We start from the raw sequence: 20,687 nt of genomic DNA on the forward strand, positions 1-20,687 counted from the left end.
ACATTTTATGTCAAAGACTTACAAAAAAAAATTTATTTAATAAAATATACTTTTTCAAAACTTATTAATTATCGAAATTTTTGCAACAAAAGCCAGATATTAATGTCAGCATTTTCTACAACTTAAAGAAAACTCTATTCTCATAATGTTATTATGACTTACTATGTTTATATACTGAAAACATAAAAATAAGAATTAAATGTCGAAAGTTTTTGTGTTGAAGGTTTAAAAACCTTTTTTACTTTTATGCCATATATGAAAAAAGTCGTGGTTTTGTTTCTCAATGAAGGGGGGGGGGGGATGTTTTATAAAGAAATATAGAAAGTCTAGATATCCAATCCCTTAATTGGATCAATAGGAACACTGCATAGGATCAAACCGACCACATTATTGATTGAAAAGTGTTTGGTACGAAAGGGTGCAGTTTTTGTTATTCATTTTATTCATGTAAAAATTCAGCTTTGAGTAGTTGAGTTCAAAAAATTGTCGCTAGTATTATGTAATTGAATAATTAAATATAAATAGAAATATTTGTCTGCTAGAAATTCCTATATAAGTTGTTGTATTAACAGATCTATAGTATAGAAGTATTTACAGATAACTACCTCCCTCCCTTTTTCAATGACCTTATTCGTCTGCTACCAAATTGTTTTCTGTTAATACACACCACACCATTGGTTGATTTTTAATTACCCAATTAAGAGTCGGCACAGGAAAAGTGCTATATGTATATAAAGTTATTTAACCCTTTCCCTCTTTAGTGCTTTACTCTAATAATGTATTACTGTGTGTGGCCGTCTAGGGTAATAAATCTATTGTTTTGTATTTTAAAACGGGAAGGTATAAGGCTGGAAGATAAAAAATAGAAAAAGGGGAATGGGAAAAATGGGGGAATTTATACAGTGCATTTGTCTTTGTGCGTATGTATGTGTGTGTGTGTGTTGAGAGAAAGAGTTGTGAGAGAAAACAATTGTTAGAATTTGCCGCCAAGCCACAAGCATGGCGGCAAATTTTCAGTTTACTTACAAATGAAGTCATTTTTCTATTACTTGAAAAAAGCATAAAAAATGATATAAAGGCATATTTAAAACAAATCATAATAACAAAATTATCTAATTATCAAAAATGTTATAACTAAAACACGTATACAACAGTTGATTTCAAGTTTTTTTTTATACAATTAACTATAAGAATCACTTTTTATTTAGTATTATTGCCTAATTTTCAAATATCACTTCACATTGAGATTATTTTTAGGTTGATTTAATTACAATACCTGTCAGGATAGTTTTTTTTACATTTAATAAATAAGCAACAAAAAATGTAAGGCCATTTCTTTAAGGACTGCCTTTTGAGTTTTGGATATTAGGCATTTTCACTTTTGTTCATAGAAAGACTTTTTTTATTGCTTTGGATTTTGTATGAACTAGAATAGTTCTTTAAGTAAAATAACACAAAAATAATAAAAAACATACATAATGATCATCACATTTAATTCTTACATTAGTTACAACAAAGCATTTTGAATTTATCAAAGCAATTATTTGTTTATTTAACCCTTCAGTGGCGAAATAACATAAATCAACTTATTACATTTATCTAACAATTAAAATGATTAAAATTACTAAATTTGTTTAGCCCATAGCATAATAATCTGGATTGTAAGATTCCATACCACTGCCATTCTGGTTCACGTAGCTAAATTAAATAAAATTCATAATAATTCTTAAAATCCATTGAGAGAGGGGACATTTGACTGTAAATTGCACAATACACATGTAACCAAAGTTTTATAAAAAGTCGAGTAATTTTATTGAATTTTGATTGGTCGGTTCCAAACTTTTCAACAAATAATTTTGTTATAAGGAGGAATAATTTTGTTAATTATTGGGGATGGCAAGTCGACCCACTTCCTTTAATATTGTTATACATTAAGTTATAATTCATTTTTATTGAAGAGGGGTAATTTTTGCCAGGGACAATTTTCATTTGGAGGTTGAAGGTACCCTACCCATATTAGTTATAAATTTTCGCTGGATCTACAATAAGCTTCACGGTATAGGATAGCCAGGTCAATTTTTGAGCTTCGCTTTTTATTAACGTTGTCACCATTGTCAGTTAAAATGAATAATCTGATGTAAAATATTTTTACCTAAAATCTGGAGGGAGAGGTTGATTTGGGTTGAGAGGAATGTCTTGTCCAGGGTTAGGTCCTCCTGGTCCTGCGGGGCCTCCTACTCAAAAGAATATTATCATCTTATGTTACTTTCCTTCCTACTTTAACCCTCAACCCCCCCCCCCCCTCCAATTTTTTTCTATCTCATTTTCTGTATGTGAAAGACAGAGAGCTATAACTGAGTGACTTTTTAAATATGGGTATGACACATAACTCAGAGTTAAAATTTTTGAATATCTCCTTCCTGGTGGGCACAGGATGCCAGCAAACCTGGCAGGATCATCCAGGTAAAAAGTAAAAAATTTTTTGACTTAAAAAAAGCATTTTGTCTTACCAAAATACTACAATATCCTCTAGTAGTAAATCCTTATATAAAATAAAGGTGTTCAAGTCAGTTTTAGGTTCGAGGTATGATCCTGCAGGTCCTGATCCTCCAGGTTTCCAGAAATCTTTAAAAGCCTCCTGTGAGAGCAATTTTTGACTTAGAGACTTCAAATTAAACAATTTAAAAACATAATTTATATTACCTGCGGGGGGCTGAGGAGAGTAGTAATAACAATCTCCGTCGTAAACTGGGTAGTCACCTACAGAGCTCATTTACTTAATACCAGCTTTTGGAATTGTCCTATGGATTTTAAACTTGGCATGGTAATTTCTGTGTTAGTTAGGTACGATTTAGAAAGCGAAGCAACTTCATTATCGTTACCAGACTGTCTGTACGTCCTTTTTAAACATGTTGATTTTTACTTTTTGATGACCAATTTTTATTTGATATAATTATCTTATTCATCTGATTCAACTGATTCCTAGGACAATGTTATAAGTGAAGCATCTCTATTATATAGTCTTATGTCTTTAAGTTAAACAGTTAACTATATTTAAGTAGTTTTTAAAACAAATTTACTTAAAATTTTGTTTCGAAATATCCATTTACATTGAGCTTATTCAGTTCCGATACTTAACAAGTGTTAATGTTCGTTTGTCACACTGTTTCAAGACTTTGCTATCAAGGATGTTATCATCCTTGTTAAAAATTGTTTAGGGTCAAGGTAGATAAAACGATAAAAAATAGATATAAACACATTACAATATCATTGGATCTATTAGAGTACAAGCAGCTGGTATAAGCAGCTAGATAACCACTAAACTAGGCTTTTGGTGGCTATTACAAGTTCTTTATTTAAGGTTAAACTATAATTATACTGAAATAATATTTGGTTATTTTCTACTTAAAATTTAGGCTTTGAAAATTTAAAAAAAAAGTTCTTTTGTAAATATGTCGCTTTGTATGTTTGAATTTTAAAACAGTTGCAAAGCTTTTTGTTTTACTTGACAAATGCACAAAAAATGACTTACAACAATAGCTATTATCATATCGTATTATAGACACCTTTCCCCGGATTAAAAAAACTAGTATTATTGGCCCCGAGGGTCCGAAGGTAAAGAATAACAAAACTGGTATCGATTTTTATTTTGATATTCATGGAAAATTGTTTGTAATACGATAGCTGATAACCGTTTCTAATCCATCGGATAGTTATCGGTTTCAAAACCATACGGGAAAAACATTTCTATGCATTCAGACATCAATAATTTAGAATAAACCCTAAATTAATAATCTTGATGAAAAGCTTGGAAATTTACAGGAAGTAAGTGGACATTGGGCTGTTTATTACACTAGTCCCCAAAGTTTTATAATAAAGTTTTCTTATTCTTTTGCTCAACAACTTTGGGGACTTTTTATTGAGATTTGATTGGTTGGTTAATTCAATGGAGTTTCCAATCGTTTTATCCACTAATTGTAATCTTCAGAATGGGTAATTCTGTGTAGATATTGGAGATAAACTATGAACATCAGTTTTTCGGCCATTGTATTATCCCTTTAGATCCCTGGATATTTAACTGTATGTGCCCTGCGGGTGTCATTATTAAACCCATGGAACACAACGATTAAACCAATTATTCAAATAATAATATACTTAATTTCAGCGGCGTAGCTACTCTATAACTAGGGTATGTTTGTCTGTGCATTAATCTGCAAAAGTACAATCATAATCAACACAATAAGGGTGAGACAAGTTCTAATTCGCTAATTTTCTATGTTTAATATTATATTTCATAGATATGTCATAATAATTGTCCTGTTATTAACAATGCTCTTTCTTTCAAATTGTTAGCGTATTATTGCTGAGCTACTTATAGGTAAAATTAGCCTATTTTTTACCTTTTTACAATACTACGAATATTCATAATATTGATTGGTAGTTTTTACATTTATAAGAATTTATTAACTATTTAATTCTGATTATTTTATGAATTTTAAATTTTTTTTGCTTTCGTTATTCTAATCTACTCTATTGGTTGTTTTCCCTTATAGTTTAAACAAAATATAAGAAAAATTAAACAATTTTCATATTTTATCAAACGGCTGGAATAAATTAGATGATCAATTTGATCATGATAGAATATTTAAGGCTTGTCTATATTTATGGTCGGTCGGTCAGTCCGTCAGAAACGTATAACTTTGATACTTAATTTATGCACGTTTTTAAATCACAAATAATATGATTTTTTTTCAATTAAGAAATCTGTTATCAAAGACCTTTACCTGCGATAACGTAACCTCTTAGGGGTAATCCTGTACCGATAATAACCAAACTTAACCTATCCTAAAGTTAAAATATTCCCCTTCTTTCATCTGTTAAAATTAGGAGGGGTTTCTATGATCAACAACGCACTTTGAGGGAAACCACCAACCGTCCCTTCTAGAATTTGGAGGCGCAGCCGTTGGTAAGCAATATAAAATTATGTAAGGTATAATATTGTGTGCAAGTGGGAAGTTATCCATCTTACTTAGTTTCATTCAAACCAAAAATATTTTAATAATTTTACAATATTATTATTCTGATGGTTATACACATTATTTACTCTTCTGTATTTTGAGAACATGGTGCTTCACCTCAATGTGTCCACAGAGCACAAAAACCCCTTTCTCCTATTTTTTTGGTAATGATTTGAAAATAAAGGGGGGGGGGGGGAGGAGAGGAGATTATTTTTTCTATGCCAAACCCTGTGGGGCTATCATGTACACATCTTATAACCTGACCTAACTTGAAAAAATACTCACCCCCCTCTTATTTTTAATACATTTCTAAATAAGGAGGGGGGAGTTCTGTGATCAACTAAGCATTTTTTTAGAAACCGAAAATTTCAGTAAAGATTTGTGTGATGACTACAATTAAATGCTTGCTTCCGTCACCATAGCTTACAAACACACACACTTACACACACATACACTCACACACACTCACACACACACACTCACTCACACACATACACACTCACACACACAAGCTGGGCCTATTTTCACATCATAATAGAAACCACAAAACATAATAATTGGCAAATTTACAACAGGGAGACCAATAACAAAAAATATACAATTAGGAAATAAAGTACAGGGGGTGCAAATGTACTATAAATATGATTTTTACTTGATAAATACCTCTATGGTCGTCACTTTGATTGCACGACTTTTGTCTGAAAGTCCTAAGTATGTTGGTGTTTAAGGGCAAGGCATCCCCCCTATTCTAACCATTCTGACATAGCAGCAGTTGGAGCAATATTTAACGGCTTTGGTTATGACGCAGTTGTCAGAGATTCGAACCTAACATCTCCCAAACTACGAGCTGCTTCGGAAGGCTTATCTTCATATAAAAAAACTAATTTTGACTTTTAACTTTTTTATAATAAATTTTGTTTAGCTGGTATTAAATATGTCCCTTTTGAAGAATAACTGTTGTACGGATTAGTTGGACTGTTATTATAGCCACTCTGGTCATAGTAGCCACCATACTGGTAGTTCACATCCTAATAATTATAGTTATTATATCTAATATAGTATTGTTATTATAGCCACTCTAGTCATAGTAGCCACCATACTGGTAGTTCACATCCTAATAATTATAGTTATTATATCTAATATAGTATTGTGAATATAGCCACTCTGGTCATAATAGCCACCATACTGGTAGTTCACTTCCTAATAATTATAGTTATTATATCTAATATAGTATTGTGAATATAGCCACTCTGGTCATAGTAGCCACCATACTGGTAGTTCACATCCTAATAATTATAGTTATTATATCTAATATAGTATTGTTATTATAGCCACTCTGGTCATAGTAGCCACCATACTGGAAGTTCACATCCTAATAATTATAGTTATTATATCTAATATAGTATTGTGAATATAGCCACTCTAGTCATAATAGCCACCATACTGGTAGTTCACATCCTAATAATTATAGTTATTATATCTAATATAGTATTGTGAATATAGCAACTCTGGTCATAGTAGCCACCATACTGGTAGTTCACATCCTAATAATTATAGTTATCATATCTAATATAGTATTGTTATTATAGCCATTCTGGTCATAGTAGCCACCATACTGGTAGTTCACATCCTAATAATTATAGTTATTATATCTAATATAGTATTGTTATTATAGCCACTCTGGTCATAGTAGCCACCATACTGGTAGTTCACTTCCTAATAATTATAGTTTTTATATCTAATATAGTATTGTGAATACAGCCACTCTGATCATAGTAGCCACCATACTGGTAGTTCACTTCCTAATAATTATAGTTATTATATCTAATATAGTATTGTGAATATAGCCACTCTGGTCATAGTAGCCACCATACTGGTAGTTCACATCCTAATAATTATAGTTATTATATCTAATATAGTATTGTTATTATAGCCACTCTGATCATAGTAGCCACCATACTGGTAGTTCACATTCTAATAATTATAGTTATTATATCTAATATAGTATTATTATTATAGCTACTATGGTCATAGATGTAAGATGCATATTTCATATCTGATAATGTTTTACCTGTGAGTAATAAGCATAGTTTCCTGAATACTGGGGACTCATAAACCTGAAGTAAGAAAATAATGTTAGGGAGGTAGATGTTAGTTGTTAGGACATTACAAGTATAGGCACTACCATCAATCCCCTTATTTACAATTTATTCAAAAACATGGGTCTATGTGTGTGTGTAGGGGGATCATTGCTCGATAGGATATTTGAGGGAAAGCTCTTTATATCCTATTTGTATAATAACTGTAATTCAAAAATTTTATATAAATATACCTTTGCGAGCCAGGATAATTGGGTGAAGTGGCGTCTGAAGGCACAGGAGTATAGTTCCCTCTGACACTGCCAGGCGTCTCTGCTCCAGAAGTATAGTTTCCTCTAACACCCACAGATGTCTCTCCAGGTACTGAGTAGCCCCCAAGTCTTGACCCTCCCCCTGCTCCTGGTGATATATAGGGCCGTACTGATCCGCCCCCACTGCCCGGTAGTCCCATGGAAGAGGCTGAGGGGCGGGGAGAAGGCGTGTAGCCGCCGCCGTTTGTTGGGTAACTGCTCTGATATTCACAAGATGGCCGATTTGATCCTAAAAAGAGTTTCAATAAGGAATTTTATTGATAATCTAAATCTAAATCACTAATTTTAATAACTCTGTATAAAGGTGGTGCAATGAAATAGAAGTTTTAATGTAAATGGTCCACGTACTGAGGTAGACCTTGGCCAAGTTTTACCTGAAATATGTCTTGGAGATTCATTTTGATTTGGTGGATGAGGTCCAGGTGTTCCTGGCAGTGATATACCTGAAATGTTTACTGTTTAGAGTCTCGTTGGGTTCATTTTTTTTGTTGGTGACATCAATTTGTTTAGGCAAATAATGTCATTACCCCATAGATATGTTAAGTGGTAAGCTGTTTTTTGTCTGCAGCTTAAGATTTTGATAACTACTAAACAGATTGAGTTCTCCATTTCATTTGAGATTCTTTTAGGTCAATGTATTGTTTAAGGCTATTTAATTCTTGGGCTACTTCTAAAACAAAGCTTGGAGCACATCCGCTAGTTTCTTAATATAACACAAGAAAAATAACCAAAATTGACTGTTTTCTTAAATTGTAAAATAATACATTTTGGACAATAGATCAATAAAATCCTCTTATAAACAAGAAATGCGACGGTAGGACGGACGAACGGAGAGAAGCTACAAAAAATGTTATCATCCTTGTCATCTAAAAATAAATCTTTTTTGGTGTTTTGAGTGTGAACAAAAGAATATAAAATTTCACTCCATGTCTTCAAACATCATATTTATTATTCTTCAGGGCTGGAGGGATTCGTGGTTTACCTTCCCCTCCTAGAGGTTGTTATATGAGAATATAAATATCAGGAAGGAAGAGGGGGGGGCCGGGGGTACATTAGACTAATTAAAGATTTTCTAATACATTCTCGTATTTATTGACTTTAGGTACTTTTATTAATTCTTTATTGGTACACTTTCACAGTCCATTGTCATATCCCTAAGATCCCTCATTTTTACTAACACTTTATTTTCATACTATTAGCTGCGCCTCTTAGAATCCTCTAGGGGCACTTGAGGGAGGGGGGATGCGGAATGAATTTAAAGACCAAATCTTTTATCAAAATTTTTAAATAGAGAAAAAGTAAAATTTTCTGGAGTTGTAATTTTTTTCTAGGGGCTAATTTTTTTTGGGAGGGTGGTGATACCCTCCCCCAAATAATTATAAACCTACCTATGACCTAGGAGAAGCTACATAGTAAAGGAGAACCATATCGGTTAGCGAGATCCTGTTACTTTTATTAAAAGATATTACAAATGGCCGAATATATTACATATGAAATATATTAAAAAATTAATTTATCAACCATTGGTCTATCCCTATATCTGTGGTGAATATGAATAAGTTTATATTGTGTGAAGAGTGACATAAAAAGAATGATGAATATATGTCGGAAAATACAATTTTTATACGTATGTATATCATACTTTATAGCTGCTTAAAAATATCATAAAGAGCGTATTTTAATGCCCAATATAATGATTTATCTTAGGAATAATACAACCCCAAGATTTTAATTGTTTTTACAATGTTTAATTTTAATGTACCTTTTAAACTCTAATTCTACTGCTTTTTTTCAATTTTTAATGTAACAATAATATACATGACATACAAAACTACTTTAACGCTTGTTGTGAATTGAGAAAATTCAAGAAGGCTTTGTGAAATTATACACCTTTTTACTTTTTTTGTTGCATTTTTTTCTGCCGTTCTTGCCGTTTTTAATCATAATTAACGGTGCCATGGCGGTAAAATTAATTTTAATAAGCATGATTTTTAATTTCTAGCAACGTTGGTTGTTTAGTTTGTTTTTATACCTCTTAAGGTTTCCATAGGTTGAAGGGGGATGGGAGGTCTAATAAGCCCCCTCTTCCCCGGAATATTGATTTACAATAGCCCCCCCCCTTTAATAGGGGTTTATATGAAAAACGACGCGACGTATTAAGGTAGACCAAACAGGAACAAACTTTTTTTAAAAATAAATATTTGAAGCCTTATTTAGACTTCCTTTAACAAAATCTATAAAAAAACTAAATCTTTATATAAATTAATATTTTTATAACTTATTCTAAGTAAATTCTATTTTGGTCTGAATAAAGCGAAAAAAGAAGCCATATTGGTTTGATAGCTTTAATTAAGTAACACATAATCTTTTTTCGGATGAATTTAACAAGGTTTATAAAGGGCTATAGCTTCATTTGGAAGTTTTAAAAATACAAAATTATAAACTTCTAAACGTATTTTGTTGTAGATTAGGTTAAGTAAAGAGACATACAAAGATCCCGTATGGATATCCTACAAGTTTTTATTTCAATAGTTAAGCTTTCCTATTTAAGAACTGTTAATTTAGTTTCTACTCGGCCTCTAGGGGTACTTGATGGGTAATTTTATCCCCCACTTTCAATTTTAGTTTCAACAAGAAAAAGTAATTAAAATTATTTTTTTTTTTTGGGGGGGGGGGGTAATTTTTTTTTTGGATGTGGTGGTGCCCTACCCAAATCTTCCAAGAATCTAAAAGCCAAACTGTAAATGAGAACCATATCGGTTCAGCAGTTGACAAAACCTATGGTACAGACAGAAACTTTACTTTTATACAAGGATTAATAACAAACCGGCTGACTGACTGACCAACCAAACCAAAAGACGTGTAGATAAGATTCGCTACTGATATTAAAGTAAAAGAAGCCAATAATAAAGATTCATCCAAGTATGAGATGTTCTTTAGGTTTATTTATAAAATAAATTATGACAAGGACTATTTTTTTGAGTATCATTCTTCAAGATTTTGAAGTATAAATAATAGTAAAGTGTAATACATAAAAAAACCAGGAAAATAGAGCTTAAAAAAATATATATATAATACCCCGTCCCGTTTTAGAAAAAATTTGTTAAAACTTTTGCCCCCAGCCATAATATGGTTGATTTATGCAAAATAATGACCCATGCAAAATAGTTTTTCTGAAATGCAAAAATTGCGATGGTACAAGCACTGCAAAGTTTTTAAAATTTGCAAAAAGACCTGTTTCTAAAGCTCTTGTACCATCTTAATTTAAAAGATTTTTACAAAATTTCAATTCTAGTGTGTCGATATAAACCTGATATTTACCAAAAAAAATGGGGGCAGTCTCAATTATAACATATGAAGGACAAAGGTGCAGCAAATTATTATCTTTAAAATTGAGATAGAACAAAAGCTTTAAAAACGGTCTTTTTGCAGATTTTAAAAAGTTTGTACCATCTCAATTTTAAAGATTTTCACAAAATTTCAATTCTAGTGTGTCAATATAAACCTGAATACCAGATATCCAGCCTTTTGAATCAGTCGGATATCCGTATCCGTCCAATCCGGCTTAACCCTATTAATAATGTATGAAATTTGGCAATTTTTACTTTGGAAAATTACTTGCTGCACCTTTGTCCTTCATATGTTATAATTGAGACTGCCCCCATTTTTTTTGGTAAATTTCAGGTTTGTATCGGCACACTAGAATTGAAATTTTGTAAAAATCTTTAAAATTGAGATGGTACAAAAGCTTTAAAAACAGGTCTTTTTGCAAATTTTAAAAACTTTGCAGTGCTTGTACCATCGCAATTTTTGCATTACAGAAAAACTATTTTGCATGGGTCATTATTTTGCATAAATCAACCATATTATGGCTGGGGGCAAAAATTTTAACAAAATTTTTCTAAAACGGGACGGGGTAATATATAATGTAATCTTTATTTTAAAAAAATCCATATTTTACCTAACTATAGACAAAAGTTTACCCAAGACAATTTGCTTTTAGAGGGTTAAAGGGTGCAAATTGTTTGAAATACCTTTCAAAGATACCTTGCTTGCAAATCCAGATATTACCGATAAATTTTGACGGCCATGGGCGGAAGGATGTACAGACATGCTCTAGTTTTACAGTAGCAGCATTCCTAACATGTAACTAGAAAGGGATTTTTTCCAATGAAAATATAGGATTAAGTTTAAGATAATCTAATTATCTATTACTTTTAAATTTGTTTTTTATATTAGGTACTTTATTTATGAAAAGAGCTATTCTTAGATTTTTATTCAAAATTTAGCTTTTCAATAGATTAAGCAGATAAAAAATAATACGGTTTTACTAAAAATTGAACTAGAAATAACCTTATTTGCGTTAAAATTATTTGTAATTATTTTCTTGTTATTATAGAAAAATAATATTTAAAACCAATGAAATTAACTTGACTCTTAATTTAGAAAGTACAAAAATTTGTTGAAAAGTTTAAGCATTGCTTGTTTAATGTTCAAACCAACCAACAAGATTCCTTAAAGTTTTTAAGCCGACTATTGAGCGAGTATGTTTATAAGATTTAGGTTTCAAGTAGGGCTTCTCCGCGGAAAGCTGTCTATAATACGATGAGATAAATAAGTATTCCAGTATAATTTACTACAGTCTACTAATGTCCTCATACCTAATAAAACTTTGGCCTCCAAAACGATTAATATCCGCTGGAATAGAACCAGAATTGAGCCAAATTGAAAAATCATGCATCGCATTGTGTTCCAATTTTCCACGAATTTAAAAATAAAAGTCGTAAAATCAATACCAGTTTAATTTTCCCCAAATAGTTTTATAATTTGCAATTCTAATATCCGCAGAAAGATGTCTATAATACGAACCTAGTAATAGTGTCTAACTTTTTATCTTAGTGACGTAACAAAGGATGAGAGGGGAGGTGGGAAAGGAAACCCCTAAAAAAGAAGTGGATTTTTGTTACGTCACAAAGATAAAAAGTTAGACACTATTACTAGGTTCCTATAATTTGATGCGATAAATACCTAATTTCTCTTCCAATAATTTTAGCCCAATTTTATAACTGTGTCTATAAATCTATAACTTCAACAAGAGTTTAAATAAGACTGATTTGTCAGGCTATTCAGTTCAAAATCTTGATATGTTGATAATAAAATATATTTTTTAGTATTTTTTTGGTTATAAATATAAATATAATATTAATAAAAGAGTATTTTCTTTATTTTTAGCCAAAACTACTTCTTATAATAAACCACTGAGTTTTTGTTAATAATTCATAACTTCCTATCTATACAGGGAAACAGGAATAGGATATTCAACAATAAAAATGTTCCCCTCAACACTAAGTAATAGTTATTTATTATCGCATCGTAAATATATATATTCCGCGGAAATTAAAATGAACAATTGTAAAATTAAATTCAGTTTTGTTAGCTCCGAGGGGCTAACGAACATAGTATTAATTTTATTATAGGTATTCATTTTAATTTTCGTGGAAAATTGTCTGTAATACGATGCAGTAAATAATTTTTTCAGTGTGACTTTGAACTTAATTTTATTATTTCACAGATAAAAAAATATGGGTTCATATATACCTTTAGAATCAGAAAAATATTACAAATTCATTGTAAGCAAAATTGAAAAAAAAGTTTACAATATAGTATATAAACTACAATAAAACAGATATTACTCAACAGAATTTTAAAAGTAAGGTGTCAAATTAAAGATCTTACTATTTTTGTTCTTACTGGCCATTTTCTTCTTTTATTTTGTTGCGTTTTAGTACCTTAAAACCGACTTAATTATTTTTTTAAAAAACTTAAATTACTTAAAAAATAAGAGGTCTACAAAAAAACCGATTGCATATCTGAATTCTATGAAAAATTTTACATCTACTACTTTCTAAAAGAACCGGCTAGCTATAAAAAAAAAAGTTGAAACACCTTCTTTAAGAATTTTGTTGGTTAGTTTTTCCAACTAGAAATCTCATAACATCTTTGTAAAAAAAATAAGTTCAATTGATAGGGGTAAAGTATAATCTGTCTTCAAATAAACTATCTCTGTACCTTCTACCTCTCTTTCTGAAATAATTGTTAGTTCTTAAACTTTAGCTTAACCATCTGAAAGAGAATTATGAAGCATGTTCTAATTCAGATTAAGGATAACTGGTCATGCTTTTTGTACATTATTCTGAACTTCTATTTTTATTATTTATAAGCTTACTAATCAACTCAATTTTTAAACAAGTCTTGTATCGCCCATTCTAAGAGGAAAAAGTAAATCAACTATCTATCTATTTCTTGTACATCTATTGTATGAGCAAAATTTATTGAGGTCTAAGTTTTTGCTATGAGCTGGGAACAATGGAGTCAGATTTGCTACTATTTATTTCAAAACAATAGGGTCTTCCTAGAATCTCCCCCCCCCCCCCCAACTTTCAAGGATAAAGGGATACTGATAGACAACAATACAAATTTGTACGATGCACGTTTATAGGAATCGCCCCCATATTTTAAATAAATTAAAGATAAGGGAGGGAAGGTGGGGGTAGTTTTTCGTTTGTTTGTTTATTACTTTAGATCAGGTTAGGTTTCAATTTATTTTTATAATGAAGGTAAAAAAGGGTAAAGTGGATCTGTTGGGATGGCAACTCATTACTGACCATAGAAACAATAAAAAATTAATTATATTTGTATCCATTTTTGTTTACTTTATTCCTGATATTCTGCTATTTTTCATTCGTAAAACCAGGAATAGTGTAGAATGTGCATCATGTGATTTTTAATTATAAGATTATTTGAAGCAGCTTATAGTGTCATCAAAAAAGTGAGCTTGGCCGACCTATACCGATTGATGTCATATTCAACATAGTTCGGTCAAACGTTGAAACAATTTTGTACACTTGTTGGAGATACTTTATGCTGATAGGGGAATTTAAATCCACTCTGCGCCCCCCTCAGCATGAAAAAAATCCTTTTGTTGATAACTTAGATCATGTAAAAAAACGAAGTAGCGGGTTATTTTCACAGTAAATTTTCTTCTATTTCTAGCCCCTGTGGAGGGCTCTAACCCCGCCGGGCCAATTTCCTATCCCTAAATATTAACATTTAACTAACCTTACCTAACATAAACCATGAAAAGCTACTGTGAAAATACGAAGAAACCCCATACTTCGTTTTCTTTCATTTAATTTTTTTTAAAAGGGGGTTTTCTACTTTTAGGGTCGACTATTGATTTAGGAATTGTCATAATGATTTCAAATCTGGTACTATTATGATTCCTTCAGTACAATTTTGAAAGCGTAGCAACCTTATAATCATAACTGAAAGTATGTTCACTTTAAGCTTGACTGTTTTTTTTTGGCTATTCATATGCTATAATCGACCTGTTTTAGGAGTATAGAATTCTTAGTATTACCAAGTATAATGTTACATATGAAGCATAACTATAATCAAGTTTCAAAATGTAAGTATGTCCACATCAAGCATCCTATGTTTAAGTAATTTTGGAATAGATTTATACAGAAGTTTTTGTTTATGCTTCCATTATAATGGTTAATATTGAATGCTTTGTTACTCTTTATTTGTTAATGTTTCTTTGTATGTCTTTCTGGTTCGTGCTTTTATGGGTGTTGTCATCTTTTTTTTAAATATTTATTTTCCTAATAATCCTATGTTGCTATTTTGTAGCCCAACCTCTGAAAAGAAATCTCCTTGAGTTGATAACCTCAATATTTGGCATGGGGTCTAACAAAATAAGCTTTGGGTGGCGCTACAATTATTTTTATGATTTTTTCAAAAGTTTATAAAATTCCTTAGTATTTATAAAAATTCAATTCCCTAACAATTAATTGATTTAGCAATTTTAGTTTTATAAATTTAAATATTTGATAGAGCGAAACACAGCGTATTATATGGTAGATAAAGGTTTTTAGTTGCAATCCTTTATATAGATTTGTAAGATTTTTTGTCTGAAGCATAAGATTTCAATACCTACTGAACTTATTAAGTTCTCCTTTTTAGGGAAGCTTTACATATGTCCTGGGGTGATTTTAAACTATTTTATTTTTATATGTAAGCCTTGGAATGGTTTTAGGCTATTTATATGACTTACGTACCCCTTGATACTAGGGGCGCAACTGCTAGTACTAAATAATTAAAATTAAAATGAAAACTTGTATGTAAATAAGGTTTTAGCCATGACACAAAGATCTAAAGGTCTAAGACAATGAACAATAAAATGATGTACATTTTCTTAAAATTTTTGGTTGACAAGTTTGAACACTTTTAGTTTAAACCAACCAATCAAGATTTCAGTCAACAAATGAGAGATCATGTTTATAAAACTCTGGGAACCAGTTACTTTAAAGTCAAATGTACGCTCCCTTCCTAGCCATTTAGACGTCATAGACAACTTCTTAGATATTTTTGAAGCACCATCTTTTCAAATATGTCTGCTAAAGTAAAAAGTCTGAAAGGAGAGGTGCAGAAAAATATGTGCAAAAAATAACTGCAAAATTATGTCAAAACAAATACAAAATAATGTTAAGAACTTTTTATTGAAAGAGACTCCAATTAAAGCAATTTTTTTTTTTAACATTATGTTTAAAGAAGGTAACGTCCATTTGTTTCATAGATGAATCCTTATAATAAAGTAACATGATCTGTGTCTGTCTGTACAGAAGGATCTCACTAACCACTGAACCGATATGGTTCTTCTTTACAGGGTAGCTTATCAGATCTGAGGTACTGAGATTCCTCTAGTTCATTATAGGATAATTCAAGTCCAGGGCTCAGAAGAACAAAAAAGTTTATCTTGTATATTAGTTTTAAAAAATCTTATTTTAAAGTCATTTTGTCTGACCATGATGTATGGACGAACGGACATACTCAGTTGTGTGATAGCTGCGCTTCAAATATTACTTACTTGAGGGAGAGAGTTTACTGATGGGGGTGCTAGGCGCACTACCCCCCACAGAACTGGCCTTTGCGCCATCCACTTGTCCTCCCATCATACCTCCCCCTACACTCATACTACATCCGCCAAAATTGGCGGGAAAGCCTCCCACCAATCTCCCGCCGTTATTAAGGCTATTGGGCCCTGGCCCAAAGGGATTGCCACCACCGGTTAACATCTTCAAACCGGTTTTGGGAAGGCTCAAGCCTGCACTGCTGCTGTTGGGCGTCACTACACTGTTGCCCCCTAGCGGGGTCAGTTTTGTTGATGACGTCACAAGGCTTGAGGTGGAGGAGGGGGAGTATAAACCGGTTTTTACGGGTAGTTTCTTATTTGGATTCAAAGTGTCCGCTGAGTTACTGTGCAATACAGAAAAACCATCTGAAAAATTTTATAGTCAAAATTTAGATTTTAATAGAGAAATAAGAAAAAATGTATCTAATAAAAACAAGAAAATCTTTTAATGTTTTTTTTGGCGTATTACTAGAGCTACGACACTTGAGGCCTCTTGGGACCCTTGAGGGAAGAGGGGGGGGGGGGAGTCGTCCCCTTTCACTTGAAACCCTCGCAGGACATATGAGAACCTACCCTGTGAAGGAGAACCATATTGGTTCAGTGGTTAGATCATTAGATCCTTCAGAACATTTAGACAAAGATCCTTTTACTTTATTTTATGGATAATGTACAGCTGTGAGCGTAACTGACTATAATAACCAACTGAAAGACAAAATTAAATTATTTTAAAGATTACCTAAATTTCTGCTCATTCCAGAACTTGGTGTATCACTTCTGAAAAAAAGTAATTTTAATATTTTATTTAAAGAATATACAGACGTATTGTTTAATTAACAAAATTTATATATCAAAAAAATAATTTTACACAAAGCACTAAAAAGATTAGCATTAAATTTTTTTGATGTTTTCTTTAGAGAAGATTTTTTCTCTCAATTTTCTTCGAAAACATTAATAAATTGAAATAATAACATTGCAAACTTAATCATCATGGGAATCACTAGAACTTTCTAGTGTTTGTAAAAATGTTGGTAGCGGAAACATTAAATTTGTGAATGAAGGGCAAGAAAGTGCCATGCTAACAACTAATGCTGTTTGTTTGAGTTTGAGACATATACGCACAAGTTGAAGAGCAGCTGCGCTGTAATCATACCTGACGTTATTTGAAATATCTGTTAGCTTGTGATTTAACTCAGAGCTGAAAATAAAATGTAAAATTGAAATAATCATGAATAAGTTTTATAAAATAACGGATGAAATATCTTATACCTATATTTGCGACAACTTGTACTTCACAGAAACAGCCAATTTTCAATAATCATAAAAGATCCCCCCCCCCCTCTCTTGGGTTCGAATGAAAAAAGTACCTATCACCACTTTTTTTAGCTCCAGGTCCAGGGGTACCACCAGACGATGCTCCCCTCAGGGGTGTTGAGACAGGTGTGCCTGATGTTCCTCGCAAAGGTACTCCTCCAATTGGTGAAAGACCTAGGAGTAAACAAAGTTAGCTACCATATTAAGATACAGAATAAGGGAAATAAGAAAAGATAAGAATAAAGGGAAAAAATAGAAGAGATTTTTTGTATTTTTTTTGTTTAAAATGGTAAATATGAGTAGAAAGCATTATATCCATATCATTCCTTTTTTAAAATTTAATGATAGGCCAATACACAGACTATATTACCGATGATGTGGCAGGCCAGTATTACGTCATTTTTTTAGACACTATAAAAAGCTTCCACTACAAAAATATAAAAGTTACTAAAAATATAAAATTGCACTACCTTGTGGAGTACCACCTCTCTTCCCATCACATCCCACAGAATTTTCTTACCTTGTGGAGTACCACCTCTCTTCCCATCACTTCCCACAGAATTTTCTTACCTTGTGGAGTACCACCTCTCTTCCCATCACTTCCCACAGAATTTTCTTACCTTGTGGAGTACCACCTCTCTTCCCATCACATCCCACAGAATTTTCTTACCTTGTGGAGTACCACCTCTCTTCCCATCACTTCCCACAGAATTTTCTTACCTTGTGGAGTACCACCTCTCTTCCCATCACTTCCCACAGAATTTTCTTACCTTGTGGAGTACCACCTCTCTTCCCATCACTTCCCACAGAATTTTCTTACCTTGTGGAGTACCACCTCTCTTCCCATCACTTCCCACAGAATTTTCTCCATCTGAACTTTCTTCTTCTTCTTGTTTCAGGGAATCCAACTCTAGCTCCTCCTAACCAGATCATTTGTTAATGTTATACTGGCCTACCATTGGTCAATTAAAACATATACCGGCCTACCATTGGTCAATTAAAACGTATACTGGCCTGCTTTTGTTTAATTAAAACATATACTGGCCTGTCATTGGTAACTTAGTCCATGTATTGGCCTATCATATGTCATTTGTATTTTTTGACGTATTTTTATAGTTACTTTAAACAGCTTCTTGGTAATCATAATATCCATGGATCTAAAGGTATAAGACAATGACCGATAAATTGATGAACATCACCAAAATTTTCCCATATGTAAATTACAATTAGGGATTGTCATACATCATAGTAACATGATGTTTGTCTGACTGTCTTTCTATTGTATGTAAATTTAATAAGATCTGGCTTGTTTTCTCCGACTTTTTTTTTTACAGAAAGTATCTGTTTCCTGCATTATTCAATTTTAGAATTTAAAAAATGTAGTATTTACAAAAATGTTCTTTTCCTTGATTCTGGAGGCTCCGGGAGGAAGGTCCCCAGCCAGAGAAGCTCCGGGAGGTAGGTCCAGACCATCATCACCAAGTAATCTCTCTGAGGGTTGGCAAGACAAGGCTTATTTTATGAGTATAAAGATGCTTTATATTTATGCAATATTGCATATGCATCGGATTCGGAGCTCATATGATTAATGAATATATGTATACTATATGGAATAACTTTGCAATGCATTTAGACACTAATCCAAATTTGCTAACTGAAAAAGGCGACAGTTTCCCTCATAAAATATATGAACCACAATCGAAATTAAAAAAAAACAGTTCTCCTAATGCTTTCGTTAGGTTAGGTTAAAAAAAACAATAGGTGCCTGACAGAAAAAAGAGATGAGAGGTTTCTATTGCTACAAAAATAGGTTTGAATACTTTTAAAATATATATAGCTTAACACGTCAAGAAAGTTTGTATTTTAAATAGTGCAGCTACTCTAAAAGTAGGATATGTCAGTACTTTAGCAACACTGTCCAACAGTCAATCAGAAATGTTAGCAATACAGTATTTTAGCTGCGTTATTTATCAACATAATTATCTTTGTTTATTTCTTGCTGTATTGGCTGTGTATTTCAACGCTTCATTAATTAAAGAAATAATTGTTTTTTGACAATATATGCACAATGCTTTTTGTTAAGGAGGTAAAAATATTTGTCAGCTTTACACAAAAAAACGTGAAGAAAAATGGATATATTATTACTTGGATCTTACACTAGATATTCAATATTCATATTATCTAATAATGTGAAACAAGCAGCATGCTAAAAAAAACGATATACCCCAATCCCCTATTGGATAAACGAACTGACAATTTTCCCCCTGTCATAATATCCACGTATATTCTACATAAATTTTGAGAAAATACTTTTAATCGCAAGTGTGCACTGTGCAGTGCACACTTTTTACTTGTCAACTTTGAAATATGTTTTCCCTCATATGGAACAATGAAACCCTCATCTTATTTTTCAAAGGATCAAAAATAGTTTTCTTCCTTGGGGGGGGGGGGGGAAGGGCTAACCCTGCGAGCCTTATATCTGTACGATGTCCTAACCCATTGGGGCTACCAAGTACCCAATATAACCTAACCTAAACTGACCTAGAGTAACAATCTAAGAACTACCCTTCCAAACATTATTTTGAATTTATTTCATAAATAAGGATTTATTTATTCATCAATGATTCAATATTCGCATGTCCGTCTGATTTGTTGAGCTTCGTTTTTAAAGATGTATTTATCCTTGTCATTACTAATTAAGTTAAGTAACTATAAATAAATATTTTTAAAGCCTTGCCTTCTCCGTGTTTACTTGTGTTTGTGGAAGTCTTAAATAAAAAAAACATCAGTTTTTATTAAGAATAAGAATCTTTTATATTTACAAATGTAGGTATTATTCATTATAATCATACTTAGTGATAGCCAGAAAAAAAAGCTGCAGTTTTCAATTTTTAAGATAACCAAATAATATGGAAAAACAATTATAAATAAATTTCAGTTGTATCTTAATATTTCTATAAGTAAAATTATGTTA

The 20,687-nt window shown here is 31.9% G+C and overlaps 2 protein-coding genes across 2 annotated transcripts in view; both read right to left on the reverse strand.

The window, feature by feature from the left end:
* Positions 1–215: 215 nt before the first annotated feature.
* Positions 216–2,773, reverse strand: LOC145326525 (uncharacterized). The gene is made up of 3 exons (XM_080169895.1): positions 2,704–2,773; positions 2,153–2,234; positions 216–1,698 (listed from the first exon to the last, which is right to left on the reverse strand). The coding sequence occupies exons 1-3, from the start codon at positions 2,771–2,773 to the stop codon at positions 1,635–1,637; spliced, it is 216 nt and encodes a 71-aa protein (XP_080026021.1). The 3' UTR covers positions 216–1,634.
* A 3,147-nt stretch (positions 2,774–5,920) lies between these two features.
* The window catches only part of LOC145326526 (uncharacterized), a 31,089-nt gene continuing 16,322 nt past the window's right edge, over positions 5,921–20,687 (reverse strand). The window contains exons 11-21 of the mRNA XM_080169896.1: positions 20,451–20,481; positions 19,104–19,204; positions 18,534–18,633; positions 17,767–17,887; positions 17,553–17,597; positions 17,139–17,176; positions 16,358–16,768; positions 7,803–7,871; positions 7,351–7,657; positions 7,090–7,135; positions 5,921–6,046 (exon numbers count right to left, since the gene is read on the reverse strand). Of these exons, the coding sequence (XP_080026022.1) occupies positions 5,921–6,046; positions 7,090–7,135; positions 7,351–7,657; positions 7,803–7,871; positions 16,358–16,768; positions 17,139–17,176; positions 17,553–17,597; positions 17,767–17,887; positions 18,534–18,633; positions 19,104–19,204; positions 20,451–20,481 (1,395 nt within the window). The remainder of the gene's footprint in view (positions 6,047–7,089; positions 7,136–7,350; positions 7,658–7,802; positions 7,872–16,357; positions 16,769–17,138; positions 17,177–17,552; positions 17,598–17,766; positions 17,888–18,533; positions 18,634–19,103; positions 19,205–20,450; positions 20,482–20,687) is intronic.

The sequence above is a fragment of the Acartia tonsa genome, chromosome 8 (assembly GCF_053477335.1).
Source record: "Acartia tonsa isolate MP-2025a chromosome 8, ASM5347733v1, whole genome shotgun sequence".
NCBI lineage: Eukaryota > Metazoa > Arthropoda > Copepoda > Calanoida > Acartiidae > Acartia > Acartia tonsa.

Excerpts from the sequence above, each read along its gene's own strand:
- LOC145326525 (XM_080169895.1), bottom strand. The coding sequence starts at position 2,773 with ATGAGCTCTGTAGGTGACTACCCAGTTTACGACGGAGATTGTTATTAC. Across the intron at positions 2,235-2,703 it reads CTCTCCTCAGCCCCCCGCAG|GAGGCCCCGCAGGACCAGGA; the intron begins GTAATATAAATT and ends TCTTTTGAGTAG. Across the intron at positions 1,699-2,152 it reads CCTCTCCCTCCAGATTTTAG|CTACGTGAACCAGAATGGCA; the intron begins GTAAAAATATTT and ends TATTTAATTTAG.